Genomic DNA, 21,387 nt, shown 5'->3' with positions numbered 1-21,387 from the left:
TCACTGCTGTCGCCTCTGCGCTCGGTCTGTTTGCACAGGTTGAGCTGCGCACCACCCGGCCCCCGTGTGCGGTCCCAGGCCGTGCTGCAGGGTGAGCGAGTACGGGGAAGGAGCCAGGGTGGGAGAAGGTTGATTTCCCTAGGCCCCAGGCTGGCTCCAGGTGGGCGAGCCAGCATGCGTGGCAATGGAGAGATGACTGTGGGCGCGTGTGGGTTACTGGCGACACCCTGACCAAGTCCGTCGTCCCACAGAGGGAAGACGACCTGCATGTTTTCAGAGAAGAGGAGCTCCCGAGACTTAACCGACAGAAAACTTTGCGGCCATTACCAGTACAAAGAGGTGGCACATACTGCCTTCAGGGAACGCCATGTCCCCAGCTAGAGCCTCCTCTCGGGGCTCAGCTGCCGCTATGGCCAGCTACCCACCCGGCTCTCCCCAGCTACCCACCCCGCTCTCCCCAGCCGCTCCCCTGGTGCAGGCCTGCCCGGAAGAGCGGGGCGGACCGCTGGTCTTCCGCCGCTGCAGGCTGCCTCCCGGACAGCCCATCCCGACCAGAAGAAGAACCAAGGAAGCTGCCAGAGATTCCAGTACTCCCATTCCACCATCCTCCACCCCTCCAATCCGCCGATATCCCGGGGGACTGGGACTGGGACTGGAACTGGGACGGGGACGGGGCCAGGTCCCTCCCCCTGCCCCTCCCCGCTGCCCTTCCCCGTGCTTTCATAAGGCCGCGGAGTTTCCGCGTCCTGTGACTATAGTCAGGTGGTTAGGTAGTTCATACTTCTCCTTCTACCGCGCTTTATCTTCCGCTCGCCTCCCCGCCCGCCTGGGCCGGCCCAGCGGGGAGCCTGCGAGGGAAAGTTGGCAGCTGGGAAAGTTAAGAGGCGAGAGAGGCTCCGGCTCCGGCAGTCCGATCTCTCCGCGGCGTCCCGCCGGGTCCCGCAGCGCTCCGCTCCGCGGGAAGGCCGAGGATGGCCGGCGGGGAAGGAGCGGGCTCCGGCGTGCCGGAGTGCCGGGAGCATCTTTTCAAGGTGCTGGTGATCGGAGAGCTAGGCGTGGGTAAAACCAGCATTATCAAGCGGTACGTGCACCAGCTCTTTTCCCAGCACTACCGGGCCACCATCGGGGTGGATTTTGCTCTCAAAGTTATAAACTGGGACAACAAGACCCTAGTGCGGCTGCAGCTCTGGGATATAGCAGGTAAGGGCCGAGAGCGGGTGTCGAGGGGGAAAGATGCCAGTGAACTGCGGTTTGGGGTTCTGGGGCCCGGCCTCTGCGGAGGAAAGTGTATTTTGACTGAGTCTGTCACTCTTCTTTCCCCTGTTACCCGCAACCCCTCTTGGCTGTGTTTGAGGCGTAAGTAGAGGGGGGAGGTCTCGATGTGGAGTCGGGCTGTGTGCACCTGTTAGCTGATGTTTTGGGGCTTTCGGCTGGGACCGGGGTTTTACAGCAGTCCTTGAAAAGCTACTTTACTCCTTTTGCTGGCTCAAGGGCTCCCAGAGGGTTCCAGCCCTTACTGCTCCTCCCAGTGCTTGTGGCCTGCGTAATGAATACTGCTTAATTTATAGATCGTGGCTCTGTTGGCTCTGTAAGACTTCTAGAGGAAATAATACCTTTTCTGAACAGGTTATGTTTAATAAGCACACTTTAAAGGTCCGTCAAATAACTAATTTTGTTCTCAAAGCAAGTATCCTTAAACTTTCCATGTTTTGAAGTCACCTACTTAATTTAAAAGTAACTCTCATGACTGCAATGTGAATTGAAAGAGTGGCTTGTGTTATATTTAGTTCTACATTCGAATCATGGGTCTGTGTGTCAGGAAGGTACTTGGAGCACACGGAAGCAGTAAAGCTCTGTTCACCTGTTCAAACCGTATGTACGTTAATGCTTTCCTGGGAATAAATCAAACTGCTTCTTTAACATTTCTGTTTTAAAGACTCTGAGTATATGTCATGGTTGACTTAGCTTATGCTGTAGTGTTAAATGCCACAGATAAAAATTGTTTTGCTATGGTCTTGCAAGCTGGTGATGCATTTCTAGTTTTGTGTGCAGCCTAGATGTTAACCTGCAGTTCTCTTCATCACTTTCCACCACATTTGGAATATTTCCTTGTATATGAAACAGTAAAATTTATTGCAAATGCTGCTGTTTAAACCAGAAGATACTAGGGTAACAACTGGTAGTTACTGTTTCCATGAACTGTGAGCCTTATCAAGAAAAAGAGGAAGCGTACCATGTGGCTGCTGTGACCCTGTGACAGACCAGCTGTACATCAGCTTCTTTCCTTTCTGTTCTAAAGGTTCCCTTGAAATGCTTCAAATACAATTCCTCAAACTAAAAAGCATGGTTTTTACCGCTGTATGCAGAAACACACCATAGATCTTTCTGCTGCTAGCCTGCAAGGCAAAGTTTTCTAATCACTGTTTTGGAAAGTAAGTAAAACTTTGGTGAGCTCTCCCTTCTGATGTGTTCCTTTTATGGATCAGTTTTAACTTTCTGTAAATCAATTGGCAGTATTGCTACCAGCCACCACAGTGCTCTGGATGTATTTTAGCAACCCTGAGATTCCAAAAATTGAAGAGTAGAGACTATCAGGTTCCTGGGGTTTGTCAGGCTGCCAGACTTGTCTTTCACTTGTTCACAGCCTTTGATTTCTGAGACTGGGGTAGACTGTGCTTTGTCAAAGCCACCTGTTTCAACATTCTAGACAGAGTCTTAGTTGTAACTTGTAGCAAAGAAGTTATGAAATGTCCTATCAATACACCTGTGTATTAATTTAAAAATCTAGACAGTGGTATTATTTGCTTTTGATTATTGTTGTCCTTGGACAATAATCCAGTGTTCAGTATCTTGGACACTGCTATGTGAAGACTGAGTTAAGAGTTGCTGGTAAATCCCTGGAGGCTTGTGCTCATATTGCTGGTAGACTGAAGAATTAATTTTTTCTGTCATTGAAATATTTTTTTCTGTTTCACAATGTGGTTTACTTTTTTGTCAAATTCCCAACTAGTCTTTCTGTAGCAAAAATGAAAAAGGAGAATGCAATTTGCACTTCTAATTCTTATGCTGAATTTGGTAGTTCAGGCTATTCCATTTCCAAAGGGCTGGAGATCCTTTCCCAATAAAACAAGCAAACAAAAACCCAAACACACAACCCCCTCAAAATCAAACAACAATAACAAAACCCCAAACCAAAACCCAAACAAACTGAAACCTGAAACCCCTCAAAAACAAGACCAAGAAGAGAAGTAATCCTAGTGATTTTTCACTCAGCTGTGCTTAGCCAATGTGAGAGTAATAGTTTATGGAACTTGACATCTCAGCTAAGCAATAATCATTAAAAGGGATTTTAGCATCTATGAAAGCTGTTTCACGATCTTAAAACTGCCAAAGTCCTTGGTCTGCAGCTGTCTTATGTCTATAGTAGTGTGTATTTCTAAATACCTGAGGATGTTACCAGATTTCTGTAGAAATTAGTAGTTGGAGAACCATGTTGAACATGGCTTCTGTATAGCCAGAGCATATTCCCTGAAATGCTTTATTGAAGTGTGCAACAAAGTATCTGAGCATGTGATAGTCATTCCCTTTTAACTCATCAGCTCAACTGTCTTTTGGCTTTCAGCATCTCATGCAGATTATTTTGTCTGCTGGTGTGTGCAAACAGCTTTAGATCTCTTGAAGAGATCTGAATCTTATGGCAAGCAGTGTTACATGTGACTTCCCTGCAAGCAATATGGTGCTGGCATTCTGAATTGATTTTGGTGCATTTAAAAAGGCTTCTGAATTAAAGTCTAACCCTTAAGCATAGAAAGACATTATTTTTCACTAGATCAAAGCTTGTACTTAACAGCTCATCATAAAAAAGCTTTCTTCAAAGTGCTGGATGCTGCAGTCTAAGGTTCTGTGCCTAAATCAACGATAAGAACTAACCACGTGGTTCAGCCATGAGCTGAAGATTGTAATTCAGATACTGTGCTTCTGCTGTGATTGTAGCCAAAACAATGAATGCTGTGCCATGTATCGCAATGCAGCAGGTTCCTGAGTGACTTCCATTTCTCGTGTTAGCTGAAAATTTTTTTGGTGATTAGATAGTTTTATGAAATGGATCATGACAATGTTACACTGTTCATGCTCTTTTTTTCTGGTGAAAATAGCCTCCTCGTAAGGCACAAAATAACACACATTTCTGCAGCAGAATCAAAGCGGGGGAGGTACGAAAATAGTGAAGGGCAAAGAAGGGTACTGTTGTGCCTAGACTTGTCTGTTCCAGAAATACATAGACATTTTTGGTTTTAGACACATATCACAATCTCTTGTATAATAGAGCTGAAAAAGTTTGGGAGTAAGACTGATCAATTGCAGTCAAATTTTTGTGGTTGCAGCATATGAATTATTCTGAAAGAAGCTGAACAGATTACATGCATGCCCATACAGGATCAAAACTTTAAAACTTTATCTGCCCTTAGGCATTACTCTTGAGGTGTTATTTTGTGGACTTACGTTACATATCTCTCGCTGGAAAAATTCTGAAAGTGTTGGAACCAGGTTAACACCCTTGATCAAAGGACATAAATAATTGGGTGAAATAAATACAAGATAGGAATGAGCCACTGAGGTAAAGAGATACAAAGCAAAGGTGTCCTAGTGACAGGGAAATGCTTTTAAATCTTTTTCAAGGCTAGAGAGTCCCACTTGACAAGCACTCAGTAAATATACTGCAATGACCACAATGTAGTGTAGGAGATGAATATGGCATGTTGATGAAACTTAGTCAAATATCATGGACAGAATAGGTATTTTATCTATCAGTATTTTACATACTGTAACTTTTGTTCTGACCTAGTAAGACCAGCAACTGAGTAGTGTTAGCTGCTGCTTTATGATCACACTATCATTGGTACTCGCATCAGCTTGTACAGATGTGCAACTCACTGGAGGGCAGGGTTGGTAAAAGTCAGATGATGTCTTGAGCTTGGCTTCTCCTGAGGAGTGTCACTAATGACAAATGGTAGACAAATTTGTTTTTAAAGCTTTGAGCAATTCTGAACTTTGGTGTAATAGCACCCTTTTTCAAAGACTTTATTAGCATTTCTTCTCAAAGTTTATTAAAGCTGAAGTAATGATTTAACTGAAAGCGTGGCTATGAAATTGGCCAGGGAAAAGAGAAATTATTGTGCTTCGGTGTTCTAAATATGCTCTACATAAGCTTTCAGGATTTGAATGAAAAGACCCGTAGCATGTAGAACTGCTATTAAGCTTGCATCTGTCTCCTTGAAAAGACCTGAACTTTAACTTAGTAAATGTATCTTCTAATCCCCAAGAGGATGGAGAAATTAGAGGCAGTAGTTTGCTGAAACACTGAATTGAGGAAGAGCTGGAATAATCCATCTTCTCTATAAATACAAATGGATCATAGATATGCAACTTGTTAAACATTTATGAAGTTAGCTTGCTCTGTCTATAGGAAGCAATAGGAAATGGGAAGTGAGTGCAGGAAACCATGGATGTGGGAGAAAAAGGAGGGTAAGAGTAGGGAAGGAAAACTGAAGTGAGCACTTGTGAGGTAAGATAGTGAAGACACAATGCAGGCTTTCTTGCTTAGATAAGCAATAGAATAACATCTATCTCCTCTGGAAAGGCAGAGTGCCTGGTAGCTTGATAGCATGCAACTTCTGTGTAGCATGGCTGTCTACTGTTGTGTATTTTGGTGGCTGAGTTTCAAAGGCATTCGGGCTGTTCTAGTTTCTGAAATAGTGTACTTCCACATGGGAAATCATTCAAGCAGCTGCATATTTCAGGTTTTCTCTGTCTGTATCTGTGATGCTGACATATAAGACAATTGCCAAGTTGCTTCTGTAATTGGGTTATTGACTTGTTCCTTGCATTATGGACTGAAAAAAATAGTGGGCCTTAACACCAATACCAGTGCATCCCTGAAAGTCTATAGGGTGCAACAAGAAAAATCCCTTCATTTCTTATACAAAAAAAATTCTGTGCCATAGAAGTATTTACTTCAATTGCTTTGCACAGGAGTCTCTCCTAAGTAAGGGAGAGTTTGGAGGTAGCAGTCTCTAAAGTTAGTTAAGGTATTCTTGTAACAACTTGGACTTACCCACAATGCATTTTGAAAATCAATATAGGGATTAAAATGACAATTCCTGCAAAGAAACCATGGGAAAAAATTTCTTAGCTGTGTGCCTAGTACAAGTGAGCATAAGGTGGAAGCAAGATAATCCAGGCATAATCTGTTGCAAACTGGTTTTGGTTTGGTTCCCCCCTCCTTGTTGTTATAAAGATACCTATTGAGTGAAAAATGCACATATAAATAAAAGCATTAGAAATGGATACAGAGCTTGGAGCTCAGAGCTTTTTCAGAAAACATTAAGTTATCTGTGACTGTTTCCTAATTTTAGGGTGGTAGAGGTTCCAGCATGTGGAGATGGGAGCATGTTTTTCTCACAACTTGAGGCAGGTCACTCCAGTCTGTGTTGGAGAATCTTTTATGTGATTAAGTGTGATTTATGTGATTGCACCTGAAGGATGGCCAAGGACTCGGGTCCAGCCAACATGCATTTAGGAGGGGCAGGTCCTGCCTCTCCAACCTGTTCTCCTTCTATGATCAGGTGACCCATCTGGTGGATGTGGGAAGGCCTGTGGATGTGGTCTACTTGGACTTCAGCAAGGCCTTTGATACCGTCCCCCACAGCAGACTGCTGGCTAAGCTGTCAGCTCGTGGCTTGGACCGCTACTCTCTGTGCTGGGTTAGGAACTGGCTGGAGGGCCGAGCCCAGAGAGTGGTGGTGAATGGTGCCACATCCAGCTGGTGGCCAGTCACCAGTGGCATCCCCCAGGGATCAGTGCTGGGTCCCATCCTCTTTAATATCTTCATTGATGATCTGGATGAGGGGATTGAGTCAGTCATCAGCAAATTTGCAGATGACACCAAGTTAGGAACAGATGTTAGTCAGTTAGAGGGTAGAAAGGCTCTGCAGAGGGACCTTGACCGACTGGCCAGATGGGCGGAGTCCAATGGCATGGCATTTAACAAGTCCAAGTGCCGGGTGCTGCACTTTGGCCACGGCAACCCCATGCAGAGCTACAGGCTGGGGTCAGAGTGGCTGGAGAGCTGCCAAACAGAGAGGGACCTGGGGGTGCTGATTGACAGCTGCCTAAACATGAGCCAGCAGTGTGCCCAGGCGGCCAAGAAGGCCAATGGCATCCTGGCCTGCATTAGGAATAGTGTGGCCAGCAGGAGCAGGGAGGTCATTGTGCCCCTGTACTCTGCATTGGTTAGGCCGCACCTTGAGTACTGTGTCCAGTTCTGGGCCCCTCAGTTTAAGAAGGACATCGAGACACTTGAACGTGTCCAGAGAAGGGCAACAAGGCTGCTGAGAGGCCTTGAGCACAAGCCCTATGAGGAGAGGCTGAGGGAGCTCGGATTGTTTAGCCTGGAGAAGAGGAGGCTCAGGGGTGACCTCATTGCCCTCTACAACTACCTGAAAGGTGGTTGTAGCCAGGAAGGGGTTGGTCTCTTCTCCCAGGTAACCAGCACCAGAGCAAGGGGACACAGTCTCAAGCTGTGCCAGGGGAAGTTTAGGCTCGAGGTGAGGAGAAAGTTCTTCACCAAGAGAGTCATTAGTCATTGGAATGGGCTGCCCAGGGAGGTGGTGGAGTCGCCATCCCTGGAGGTGTTAAAGAGGAGATAGGACATGGCACTTGGTGCCATGGTCTAGTCATGGGGTTTGTGGTGTCAGTTTGGACTTGATGATCTTCGAGGTCTCTTCCAACCTTGGTGATACTGTGATACTGTAAGTCTCCAGGCAGATGAAAGACTGTGACTGATTGGTGAATGCTTCTTGCTCACACACATTTAAGCACACATTTCATGCAATAATAGTCACTTAATGGTGATGTTGGCTGGAAAAATGTGAGACGAGTAGATACATTTTGAAGAGGGGAAAGTAGAAGGCTTGCTTGTGTTGGAAAGTTTTGAATAGTGACTGCAGCAGTAGAGACAAGAAATGGAACTGAAGGTGTACTGTGTGTTTCCTTCTAGAAACCACCCCTCTGTGGGAAATCATGTGTGGGTGTCATTTCATGTGACTTCTTGAACAGCTGAGTTAGAGTTATGAGCTTTCAGCTGAGACTGCTTGACTGTGCATGGATCTCTACAGCTAAGTATCCAAATAAGTGCTGAACATGTTAAACTTGTTTGAAGGCAAGAGACATTAGAAAGAAACATCTCTGAACACAGGTTCTGGATGACAACATGCTTGAGGTTTTTATTGTTTTGGGGTTTCTAAAAATTCTGTCTTCTGTTTTTTTTTGTGAAATGCTATGAAATAAGGTATGGTTATTGGTCTTGCTGATGCAGCTATTTCTTTATCTTACCGGTAGGGTACTCAATCATTCATATTAATGAATGTTCTTGTGCTTAGTATTATAGTGTACAGGAACATGAAATGCTGTATATATTGTGTTGAACTAAACTTGCTTAGCCTGGAGAAGAGGAGGCTCAGGGGAGACCTTATTGCCGTCTACAACTACCTGAAGGGAGGTTGTAGCCAGGTGGGGGTTGGTCTCTTCTCCCAGGCAACCAGCATGAGAACAAGAGGACACGGTCTCAAGCTGTGCCGGGGAGGTTTAGGCTGGATGCTAGGAAGCAGTTCTTCACAGAAAGAGTGATTTGCCATTGGAATGGGCTGCCCAGGGAGGTGGTGGAGTCACCATCACTGGAGGTGTTTAGGAAGAGACTGGATGGGATGCTTGGTGCCATGGTTTAGCTGATTAGATAGTGTTGGGTGATAGGTTGGACTCTCTCAAAGGTCTTTTCCAACATGGTTTATTCTATTCTTGAAGCCTGTGTGATTATGGAATTCCTTAAGTAGAAGGTAAATGTTACTGTCTTGAAGTTGGTGTCATAAAGGAGTTTATTATGGCAATTTTGATTATGCAGGAGAGTACTGTTTCATTAGTTTTCATTTAAATGGTAGAATATAGACAGATGGGGTTTTAAGTGTTTTGGAAATAAGCTTAGAGTTTGTTCATAGGCTTTTCTAGGTGCCATGCAAGAAAGGAGATTAAAGATGTGATCTTAGAAGACCACCCTATCTAGCAGAGACTTGAAAGAAAGTTTGTTGTATTTGACCTTGCAGGTACTTTTAATTTCTTTTAAGGATGGAAATGTACATAGTGAAACAGTGCTTGAGGTTTACATCACTACAGAATAGATGAGCTTCTGCCTTATTTTCAGATAGATCATATGCAGTTGTTGCTCAGAAGTTTATGCTTTCTACAAGGTTGCAATAAATAATGCTTCCCTAGCACTCCAATACAGAGAATAAAGAATGGATCTATATCATCCATCAAATGTGCAGGGGGGAAAATGCCTTAAAGGGAAATAATCCCTAAGTTTATGTGTAGAATAGACCAGACAGGAGGAAAAAATGGTATATATTACACAACATATACACAACTAATTTTTGCATTAGATTATTAAACAAACTAGAAATCTTTGCAGAAGTTGATCATAAGCTTTCTTGAGAAAAGTGTTGGCTAAACTCTCACCCTCCATGTAATTCTGACTCAAGTAGTCAGAAATTAATCTGGTTTGACAAGTCAAGGGCATTAACCTTTGGAGAAAAATTGGTGTAGGTAATATTAATTATACTCTTTTGATGTAAGGAGCTTTTATGAATTTAAATTGGCATTCCTCAATTCTTCTTGCGTCAGTGTTGCAGCTTCACAGTCTTGGTGTTGTCTTATTTACATGTCTCCCTCTTACCAGTTTGTCTTTCCTCATATGCAGATTAGGACAGGGTGCAAGTGAAGTGAATGTACACAAGTACAATCTGAGGAGGCAACTACTGTAAAGGGGTTTTTCTCAGCTGATTACTTTCTGTCCTGCATTTCTGAAGACAGGTAATCTTAGCTGCTTGGTTCAAAAAAAGGCTCCAGCATGCTGTATAAAATAACTCTTTCCTTCAGTAGTGGGCAGGCCTGCTGGGATTCAATCTCACAGCTGATGGAAATAATTTTCCTTGAACTCCAGTGGTAACAGTTGCCCTCCTTTTGCAGTCTTTTTTAAACTGGCCCCTTCAAATACTTGCTTGAACTTCTGAAGTGTGCTGTGTATGCCATGTCAGAAGGAAGTGATTTGCAATAAGGGATTTTTTTCTTTATATTTTTGTATGAAAGCATAAGAAACAACTCTTTTGAAGTTCTTGTGAATGTTAAAGCTAACATGTGGGCAGTGACTGCAAAGCACAGTTTGCATCTCGAGCTACCTGAGATAGAACATTAGATGTTCAAAGTTATCTTCTGGCTAAGGAGACAAAGGCAGATGGAGTGATGAGATTATGCTTTGAAAAGTGATGGCATTTTAGGGGTTTACAGAGCTTATTTAGAATAAATATTTTAACCCTGTCCAGAGGAATCTTAACTCTGCCTAGAGAAGGTGTAGCAAGCTTTTAGTAGTACTGGCTTCTAGATTAGCAGCAAATGAAAAGCAGTATTCCTTTTTGTATGCATTTTAGCAGCTTTTCAAATAATAGATTAAAAGGCAGTCTCTGAGTGTTGCTGCAAACATCTTATGAGAACTTGTTTTTCAAATGCTCCCAGGCTAGGGTACAGGGTGGAGGGAAGTGGCAGCTATTTGGTACAAAATTCCAATCACACACTATGTGCCATGACACATTGACTATATTAGAGATTAACATTTTTTCAGTCTCGTGATAAATTTGTTTCTGAGGCAAACTGACTTTAGAACTGTTCTCCTGTGTGCCCTGTGAAATGCTGTAGTGCCATGCAGCATCAATGGTAAGTACACAGTACAGCTCTGGCTGAATGACAGCTCATCAAAGGAGATGGATTACAGGGTGTCAGGCATGAAATAGCTTAACTCTGGCGGATTGGTTAAGTGTAGTTAAAGCAAGGTAGGAAGTACCAAGTCATGCTGTTGCTGGCACTAATTAGACTAGCCTCAACTTTTTCTGAATACTAATGCAAGGAGAATTTTTCATACATGTTGCAGTTGGCAACTAGATAGAAACATTTAGCTTGGTTGACTCAGTTTTCCTGAGGATGGAAATACAGTGCTTACTCTAGGACTTCCTCTCTTACTAATTTACTGTTTAGCACAGATGAAAGCAAAACAGGTGAAACTTCTTACAAACATTACTGTCCTACTTTACATCCCGTATACATGTGTTGCTGGACAAAGCCTCTTGAACCATAAGTGCAGAGTGCTGCCTCTAAACTTCTTAATGACAAGAAAATAAGCTGTTAAAATTAGTTTGGACAATCTTAAATGATTAGTTCTAGGTTACAGGCAGCACTGAAAAGTTTATCAGTCATGCTATAAAATTCCTTGTGAGAGCTCTAAAATTTTTTTTAAGGAAGGATTATGTCTTTGAGAAATAGATGGGAAAAGCACACTCTTCTCTTAGGATGATAGATGGGGTTAGCCTTCCTGATGGAAATTAGATGCCATAAGGTCTGAGTGTTTACACTTCATTACTTTTGTTGTTTCACTGGTAGTGAAAAGGTCTGTCCTGCTTTGGAATAGAGTATAATGATCGCAAAACAATGAATGGAAAGACAAGTCACTGATTTGGAAAATGGCAGGTAGCTAACAAATCACTAGCTTAGGAACAGTCTGCGTTGTGCAATGATACTTTACAATGAACTGCTTCCATATCCATGGAAATGGAAGTGCTGGAACGTGTCCAGAGAAGGGCCACAAGGATGATTTGAAGGCTGGAGCACCTCTCCTATGAGGACAGACTGAGAGAGTTGGGGCTATTCAGTCTGGAGACTGTGGCCTTCCAGTATCTTAAGCAGGGCCTACAAGAAAGCTGGGGAGGGATTTCTTAGGGTGTCAGATACTGATAGGACTAGGGGAAATAGAACAAAAGTAGAAATGGGTAGATTCAGATTGGATGTTAGGAAGAAATTCTTCACCATGAGGGTGGTGAGACACTGGAACAGGATGACCAGGGAGGTGGTAGAAGCCCCATCCCTGGAGGTTAAAGCCAGGTTGAATGTGGCTGTGAGCAACCTGATCTAGTGTGAGGTGTCCCTGCCCATGGCAGGGGGGTTGGAGCTAGATGATCCTTGAGGTCCCTTCCAACCCTAACAATTCTATGATTTTTCTGATTTCAGAATTAAGCAGTTGACTTCTAAGAATGTGTGAAAACTTTGTATTATGACCTAAATCAAAATACTGCTGTACCTGAACTGGTACTCTTCAGTGACTTTTCTGTGATTACAGAGCCTGTGTCACACATACTGTGTATATAGTATATTGTGAATGGCAGGTCTCTGGCACGGTCTCATTCAACAGAACTGCTTCAGCTACACTCTGAAACTTCCTAATGTGGACATAACCAGAGGACTAGAGTTTATCTCATGGTAAAATGGGAGTTGGTTCTACAGGGATTGACTGGCTGGTAACATTTTCCCTTGAAGACCATTCTTCTGAAGGTTGCTGCTGGGAGGAGATCCATCTAGTAGTCACTAAGCTTTTTCATTCCAGCCTTTGTAAGAAAGGACACTAGCAATTCACTTAGTTGTCTGAGGCTCCTTTTGTCTACTAGAAACTAAGAGCTACAGCCAGTGAAACTTCCGGTGCTGTCTAATACAGGAAGATAAAATGTTCTTGTAGTTCTTACTTTTTAACCTCATGGTTAAACCACAAATACCAAATATTACTTCCATAATGCTGGAAATTTAAAGTCAGTAGATGTATGTTTTTTAACTCTTACAGGTTTCTAGTACCTGCTGGAGCTGCTGGTATAGTTCAACATCTCTGGTTCAAATGGCAGCTTTGCACTAATAGCTGGAATGGGTAAGAGTGAGAAGTAGAGAGCCATCTAGAACGGATAATCTCAGAGCCTGTCTGCTCTCAAATCTGTGGCTGCTACTCATGTGAAAAAGCAGGTAGACACATTTGAGCATGTCCTGTAATATTGATAGTGCTTTGGTTAACCTACTTCTTGCTGAATAAAAGATTCAAACTAATTGGGTAAGACAGTTCTGGGACAAGCTGCCCTGGTCTGGGGAGAGATGGGAATGCAGTCATCAGTGGTAGCTTGACAGTAACATTGATATATCTGGCTGAAATAGAGCCTGGGTCACCTCACACCTGACCCTGCTACTATTGTAATGTGTATTAGATGTCTGGAGAACTGCAAGATGCATTCTTAGGGCAGTTCTAGGTATTTGCTGTGTTGTGCCAAACATCCAAAATGTAGTCTGTTCTTGCCTGTGGATCCTAAAGGACAAAGGTGAGTTTTGAAAGCAGCAGTGGTTCTAACATAGTGAGAGGAATGTGGTTCATACACAACCATATTGGCTGGTGTGCTACCCTAAATCTTCCATGCTGAATGAGATGAACTTCACTGAGAGTTGGAATTGTAAACTAGGAGCTGCCGCTCCTCGACATTAGCGTGTAAAAACCTGACCCTAGGAATCCAGCAAGTTGGAGAAAAATCTGTAGTAAGGCAGTGCAACTGGAGCCCTGAGGAGAGTTATTAGGTTAGGCCTTAGCAGAAAAAAGAATGGGGAAAAAGGGAGTTCCCCTGCTGTTGATTTTTTTTTTTTCCCCTGTTTTTTGTTCTTTTATTCAACCGAGAACCTGTCTGAAACAGCTAACTTGTAGAGTTTGGCTTTGAAGCCAAAATAGTAGCACTGTGCTTGTACTGTGTGGCTAATAAGGTCAGAGTAGTTGATAGCAAGGTCCTAAGTCATGGTATTGACAGTCAAATTCGAGTTGGTCTGACTGTCACTAATGACCCTTCTTGAATTTTGGCACATAGTCATGGCAAGTAGTTGATCTGAGAACCCTTCTTACAGTGGAATGAGAACATTAAGTATTCCCAAATGGAAACTGATTTATTGCATGTATTCATTATAGCTTAATAAATGTCCTGTGATGCCTTGAGTTTGCTGCAGTGTATAGTCCCTGTTGATGGAAAAGCAGAATGACTGGAACACTAGCAGCATGCTATTTCTGTGCATTTTGAACCCAATTTGATTCACTAGGTTTCTTGATCATTTTCTACACTATAGTAGTATTGACAAATAGTTGGGGGTTTTTTAACTTGGTTTTATCAATAAAATTTTTCCTATGTGGTATATTTCTTCTTTTCATTGAACTTAAGTTGCCTTTTAAAGTAACTGAATTCTGAGTTTCAACATTCTGAAGGACAGTGCTGATGAAAAACATTTGACTTCATTCTGAATAAACTGGGAGCTTCTTGCTTTTTATCATACTCTGGATGACTCTGCATTATTTGGTCCAGGAGAAGGCTGCAAAATTTCATTGCAATGGTCCTCCAGTTTGCAGCAAAAAGCTTTGGAATAAAACTTCAGCTAGTTGTGCATTGATTTTTTTGGGGTGACTGCAGTCTAGATTGTATAATCTATAGTTTAAGATTTGTTTGATGTGGAACTGCTAAACTTGTTAAAATTTTTGAGATTTTGCCATCCATTAAGCTGATCATCCTGTCAAAGATGACTTGAACTAACATGAATTTAATGAAAGAAACTATTTTTCCCCATCATTCTTGCCAGGATTTTATAACCTTTGGTAATCTATCTATTCTATATTAATGACACAGTTTTTGCAGGATGTCATAACTACTAGGCCCATTAGAAAGGGTTTTGAAGAACTTTGTCTTATTGATATGAGTCCCTTTGAGGAGATATTAAGGGTTTAAATGTGACCCACACAACCAGTTTGAGTTGTGTGGTTTCAGATAGGACCAAGCTTAGATTACAAGCTAAAGGAACTCCTGCTATGCTCTTGGTATTGACAGATGTAAACCAAAGGTGTAGCTGGAGAAGTGTCTTCCAGATAGGCTATTTTACTTTCTCTGAGTAGGTTCTTATTAGTTCACATAAACCGAATATTAAGACTTTTAAGTGTGGTAAGTAGTCTGGGAGAAGGAATCCTGACAAACTGTCATGCATATCCAGCAGTCATTTTCATGTTTAACTTGCTTTTCCTAGCTTCAGTTCCCATCATGTAGGAGTTAAGAGCAGAAATGGTGATAGGAGTGTAGAGTATTTCCTGCAAACCTGAAACCAGGGCTTCCACAATGCTGTCATACTATTATCATAAAACAGGACTCTCATTCTTTACACAGGGAAAGATTACTGTAGGAGCTCTTTAAAATACACTTCATGGCAAGGTTCACTATCTGAATCTTAAAATTATAACTTGGTTTACAATGAAGTAAAGGACAAAGATAACATTGCTCATGTCAGATTTATTTTAATGTAGCTTTTAGCTTACAAATTACTCCTGTTCCATTGTATAAACTGGGAAGCAAAACTAGTTTTAAACTGAATTTATTTCCTGTGATGCTGCTGTAGGGAACTGTATTAGTTCCTGATTATGCAAATATTTCACTTAAATGTTGTTGCAATTACTGGAAAATATGGTCACAATATGTGCTGAGTCATTCAGATGTGAAAACTCAGTGGTTAGAGAATGAAGAACTTTGCATTGCATACTTCCCTGCTCCCAAGCAAAACCTCTGATCCCCATAACTACCCTGTAGCTTAGCTTCTCATTTTCATCTAAAGTATAAAAAGTATATCTTTTGGCACCATCATGTTTATGTCAAGGCACTTATCAGAATGATTAATCCTGTGATGTTCTTTTCATACTGCTGTAGTAAGCAAGTAGTTATTTTCCTGTATTTGTATGGCTACGCACATTGGAGATCTTAAATGTAGTTTCATCTGATGACTTCTAGGTTTGGGTTTTTTTCCTCCTCTGAGGTGTGATCCACTCTCTGCACTGCTTGACGCTGCTCTTGCATGTGGTGAAATGACAACAGCAAAAATTCTGCTGGATGCAGGGAAGGGAATGACAAATCCTTGACTGAAGTGACCATGGCAAAATTTGAGTAATTTAATTTTCATAACAAAAAGGGAGTATGGTATTCAGACTCCAGATTTTGAAGCAGTAGTCTTTTCTACAGGTTGTTTTTTTTCCATATTGAGGGGTTTTTTGCAAGTAGAAGAGCACTTGCAAAACCTTTGCCTGAAAGTCCTATTAAGTTTTTCAAAAGGCTGTCTAGAATGTTCTGCATCCCCTACAAGAAGCCTAGCACATGCATTGTCAGTAATAACAGGATTGTAAAGAAGGTCTACTCGGTTTATACTGATTTCCCATCTTATACGCATTTTACCACAACAGAGCTCTTACCTATTAGGTGTTACTGCTTCTGTCTTCTTGCCATAGAATAAAAAGAATATACACATCCTCGTTAGAGCTCAACAGTAGAGCAGTCATAAGTGAGTATGTAGGTCAGATTTATTGTTAGTGTATGTGAATTCTAGAGGTGAAAGCTGTTCTGTGGAGTAAACTGCTGTTATAGAAAAGGACAGATCTCCTACTGGAGTGTATTTGAGCAATTGAAAGGCATCAATCTCTAATACTACAGTGGTGTTGAGTTTGGTTTTAGGTGTTAGGTGTTTCAAGTCCTGCTAATGTAAAGCTTAAATCTAATAAGATAGAAGCATTTTTTTGCAGACTGGCATCAGTCTTCTTCACAGTGGTGCCCAGTGACAGGATGAGAAGTAACAGGCACAAACTTGAACATAGGCAGTTCCATTTAAACATGAGGGGGAACTTCATTACTTTATGGTGGAGGTTGCCCAGAGAGATTTTGGAGTCTTCAGAGATGCAGTCATCAAAACCTACCTGGGTGTCATCCTGCGCAACCTGCTGTAGGGAAACCTGCTCTGGCAGGGCAGTTGGACTAGATGATCTTCATAGATCCCTTCCAATTCCTATCATTCTGTGATATGCACATGAGTTGTCTTTCACCCCAGATCTAAATTACAGAAAATATATTTTTCCAAATCTAAAACTCAAAAGTACAAAGATTTTTTATTTCTATCAATAAAACCAGCTGTGAATAATACTTTAATCATTGTTCTGGGCAGATGAAGGCCATGCTTGCTAAGTGACAGGGCAGGAGGTTTTTTGATGAAAGAATGATTTTTGTATAGCTTTGCTTGTAGTATTTGTAGGGATTACTTCACAATGAACACTACTCACAAATAAGTTAAAAGATGCAACTACAGAGTGGTAGTTAAGATTGCAAACTGCTTTTAGCACTTAATTTGTGATGTCTGATATACATAATGGCTATTACAATGAGCTTAAAGAGCCTAGAAGAGGTAATGTTATATGAAATAGATAACTAGATTTGAATGCCAAACTCACAAGTACTAACCTGGTACAGAAGTTCATTTATACTGATTACAGTTCATATTTTTAAATATACTTTCCCACTGTTCTCTGTTTCAGGACAGGAGCGCTTTGGAAATATGACCAGAGTATACTACAAAGAGGCAGTTGGTGCCTTTGTGGTCTTTGATGTCACAAGAGGCTCCACTTTTGAGGCTGTTTCAAAGTGGAAGCATGATTTGGACAGTAAAGTATTACTTCCCAATGGCAACCCCATCCCTGCTGTTCTTCTTGCAAACAAGTGTGACCAAAAGAAGGATAGTAGCCATAACCCCTCTCAAATGGACCAGTTCTGCAGAGAAGGTGGCTTTGTTGGATGGTTTGAAACATCTGCCAGGGTAAGCATAAATAAGAAAAGTGAGCTCTTCTAAGTATTGGCATAATAATGGATTAATATAGTTGTGTAGGGGATAAAATTGTCAAGTGCAGGAAATGACAGTTTCTCAGTGTTCAGTGAAAGCTGAAAGTATGCAGGCTAGCTCACTCCTGAGGAGGACTTGTGGCACAGTTGGTTTAAATCAAAACTGCATTTTAAACTCGAGAACATTAAAACTAGTTGTAAACCTTGATTAACTGAATTGGATAACATTTAGGGTTTTTTCTTGCATGCATCAGGATCAAAGTAATTCTTTAGATGTGAATACTACTGTATATTGATCAAACTATCCAAAAGATACGTGTAGTCTTTAGGTACAAGTGTTTAAATTGCAGCTTCTGTCTTTGCTGTTGCATGTAGGAGGTGGTAAGACTCTAGAAGTGAACAAGCTATTTGTTCACTTGTTACTACCCATATGTCACTAAAGCACTTTTCTATTTGATTGGGCTGAACTGGTCAACAACTTGTGATGTATATTAACAAGCTAAGACAGAATGCTGCTTTACTCAGATAACTTAACTGACTTCATACATTGCACAGTTTATAGACTGTCAAGACAGAGATAAGCTTGTGGTAGCTTAGTTGGAACTAAAATTGAACTGTTCCTTAAAATTCTATTGATCCTTAAAACAAAAGGTTCCTTCAGATAAAGACAGTGTTGATGACACATCAAATTAGTCATCTGGCTGGCAACTCCTTTATATGGTAAGCTAAACCTCAGGGTCCCTCTTGGCCTTTGGCTTTCCAGCATCCTTTAGCTGATGAACTGGCACAAAATGATGCTTGAACAACTCTAAAGGGGAAAAAAAACAAAACAAACAACTGTAAGAGGAATATAAAAAATGAAGTAACAAACCTTGTCCTAATCAATTTAAAATAAGGAAGAAATGTAAATGCTGGCAGGAATTTGTTAAATTGTCTAATAATTTGTTTACATTTGAACAAATAATTCCCTAACTCACCTGTTACTAAAAACTCGCATTTTAAGGTTCTCAAAAAGATTACCAAGATTCTGCTTTGGGTTATGTCTTCCTGCCAGCTTCACCTGCACATAACACTGCTACCTGTAAACTTCAACATGGGTTACAAAACAAATGCAAGTAACATTGGAACAAACCCTAATATGGAAGTGTAGTAACAACTTGTGTTTTAGCTGGACTTTAAGACACAACAATGTGAAAGAAGGTTCTTGGTGAAGGGAAAAGCCCGGACACTATTGGTCCTAGTACAGTTATGAATTGACTAGTCTGGCACTCCAAAGAGGTGTAGTTAAAATAGCTTAGCAAAAATTCAGGATAGCTTTCTTAAGTATACCAAATAGCTTTAAGTTCTGCCCACTCTAAATATCCTGATAATTTTTGCCTTTCTGGTGGAACTGATACTTTAATCTTCAGTCTAGTTACCAGTAAGCTCAGTCCTGATCCCTGTAGATTAAAGAGAATATTGAAGGCAAAAGAACTGCAGAGAGTATAAATATTGATAAAAATATCTTACAAACTTCCTTACACTAAAATTAGAAGAATCTTCCTTGCCTTGGGGCAGGAAAAAGTGTCTATCTGCCAACTACCAAAAGTAGTTGGTGGCTGGCATCTACAAGTTTGTGAAGTGTGATAGTGATGAGTCAAATGTTCTCATGATCTAACTGTACTTGTGTAGAGTTTAGATATACAAATACAGAGACTGGTGTGTACTGGTGTGGTATTTTCTCTGGAAACAAGGATGAGCAATTCCGATTGTGGCAGCCCTGTGGTGAGCTAGTGGGTGGTGCAGCCAAGTCAGAACTGTGACCAGAGGCCCCTTGACATAGACTAGATTGACCTCTCAGTAAGTGAGATACCTAGAGATGTATTTCAGCAGAGTATCCTGCATACACACCATCTTTAGAAGAATATGTGAAACTACTTAAGTACTTTTCAAAGAATACACAAGAAAATGTAGAATTCCTAGTTGAGGCACTTTGTTTTAACAGGATTTTTGAGGTCCTTTTACATAAATAAGTGCATCTGAACTGCAGCAGAAGCGGGAAAAGCTATGAAAAACTGTGCTATGAACAGTATAATTGACTGTTACCTTTCCTGATGCAAATATGCACTCTGGCATTTTTGAGCCTTCCAAATGCAGGTGACATTTATCCTCTGCCTACTAGATTAGAGTATCCTGTTTGAAATACATGTGATTAACTGTCTCAAACTGTATGGTAAAGTTTCTCAAAAAGCAAGTGTATGTGGAATGACCTGATGCATCATGTTGATGAGACTGTAGATGAATTTTTGTGTTTGTCCACCTTCTAATAGGAATGTGTGACTATTTAAAAAAATATAATCGCTGACTTATTTTCTTTCAATATTTTTTAGGACAACATCAACATAGATGAAGCTGCTCGATTCTTGGTGGAAAACATACTTGCCAACTACAAAACTTTTCCTAATGAAGAAAATGATGTGGGAAAACCAAGATTAGATATTGACCCATTGAAAGCAGAGAGTAAATCACAGTGCTGCTAATGCTATCACTGTTGAGTAAATGTAATGGGATGAGTGGCAAGACTGTTCCTTAAACTGCTGCTAATGGTGCTGCATTGTGACAATCCATATGGGGTGTCTGTGGTATTATCTGAATAGGTGATTCTTGTGGGTGTTTACATATTCTTGTTTAGCATGAAACTGAGCATCTTATGAGTTATCACTACTACTGTGAGTGGCTGCGAAATCTGATTAGTGTTTTCTTACTTCAGAACATAAGGTAGCGTTTACACTCCTGAAATGGAACAAAGACAGTGTCTAGTTTGCTTTTAGGACATGTGCTACATTCCAAATATGACTTGCTCATCATGGTTTTAGCTGAACTTGCACCTTTAAACTCTTTCTTTGTCACCTGTATTGTTCCACTTTAGTCTGCTCACTAACACACTTTCCTGTATTTATTATCCCCCACCACGAGGATCTGTCTTGTTGCTAAGACATTGCATAAATCCTGAAAGGTCCAATGACGGATGGGAGACATCTTTCTTAGTGTGCTCATGGATTTTACCACTGAGGAAGAACAAGATAGATAAATGGTTGTACTTAATAGAGGAATAACAGGGTTATAGAGATACTAATAAAAATGCATCTCCAACGTACATGTTTAAGGCAGAATATTTTTGGTTAATACTGTACATATGAAACACACTAATAGATGCAGTTGTACTGATGGTACATAGCTATGGTAACCTCACTCACACATTCAGTAACTTTTTCATGCACTAACACTGAAAACTTTACCAAGAGTACAAAAAGTAGATATCTTTCTGTCTTGTGATAATGAACTTGCTTTTTCCTTCTGTTGTAAGATCCCTCTGAATCCTATGAAGGAGAGAGGTCTTGAAGGAAATAGCTTAACTGGTTCTTGCTAGCCTATCAATCCCCACCACCAGCACCTCCACCTAACCCCCCCTGCTCCAGTCTCTATCTTTTTTCAGTTTTAGAACAGTGCTGTACTCTCCTGACTACTAGTAACTGGTGAACTTGCTTACCAGTTTGTAACTCTGTATACTGAGATGCTTATGTTTCCTTGTTATAACTCATATGTATTTTTGGCAGCAAATGATGATCAAAAGGATTAGAGAGCTTTCATGGTTCTTGAATACATTCTGAATGCTGGCTCTGCTTGATTGAAAGACTTCGAAGCTTGTAATTATTTTAAGGGTTTCTTCTCTCCTGGTACCTCATTGCTACTGACTTCAGAAGTCATGCCTTACTTC

General features: G+C 41.2%; 1 protein-coding gene across 1 annotated transcript; it reads left to right on the top strand.

The window, feature by feature from the left end:
* Positions 1–965: 965 nt before the first annotated feature.
* RAB32 (RAB32, member RAS oncogene family) lies at positions 966–21,084 on the top strand. The gene is made up of 3 exons (XM_009898773.2): positions 966–1,200; positions 17,330–17,607; positions 20,000–21,084. Exons 1-3 carry the CDS (start codon positions 972–974, stop codon positions 20,147–20,149), a joined length of 657 nt encoding a protein of 218 aa, XP_009897075.2. The 5' UTR covers positions 966–971; the 3' UTR covers positions 20,150–21,084.
* Positions 21,085–21,387: the final 303 nt, after the last annotated feature.

Source organism: Dryobates pubescens, chromosome 6 (genome assembly GCF_014839835.1).
Source record: "Dryobates pubescens isolate bDryPub1 chromosome 6, bDryPub1.pri, whole genome shotgun sequence".
Taxonomy (NCBI): domain Eukaryota; kingdom Metazoa; phylum Chordata; class Aves; order Piciformes; family Picidae; genus Dryobates; species Dryobates pubescens.
The sequence above is the reverse complement of the archived record's forward strand: the minus strand, read 5'-3'. Positions and strand labels throughout refer to the sequence as shown.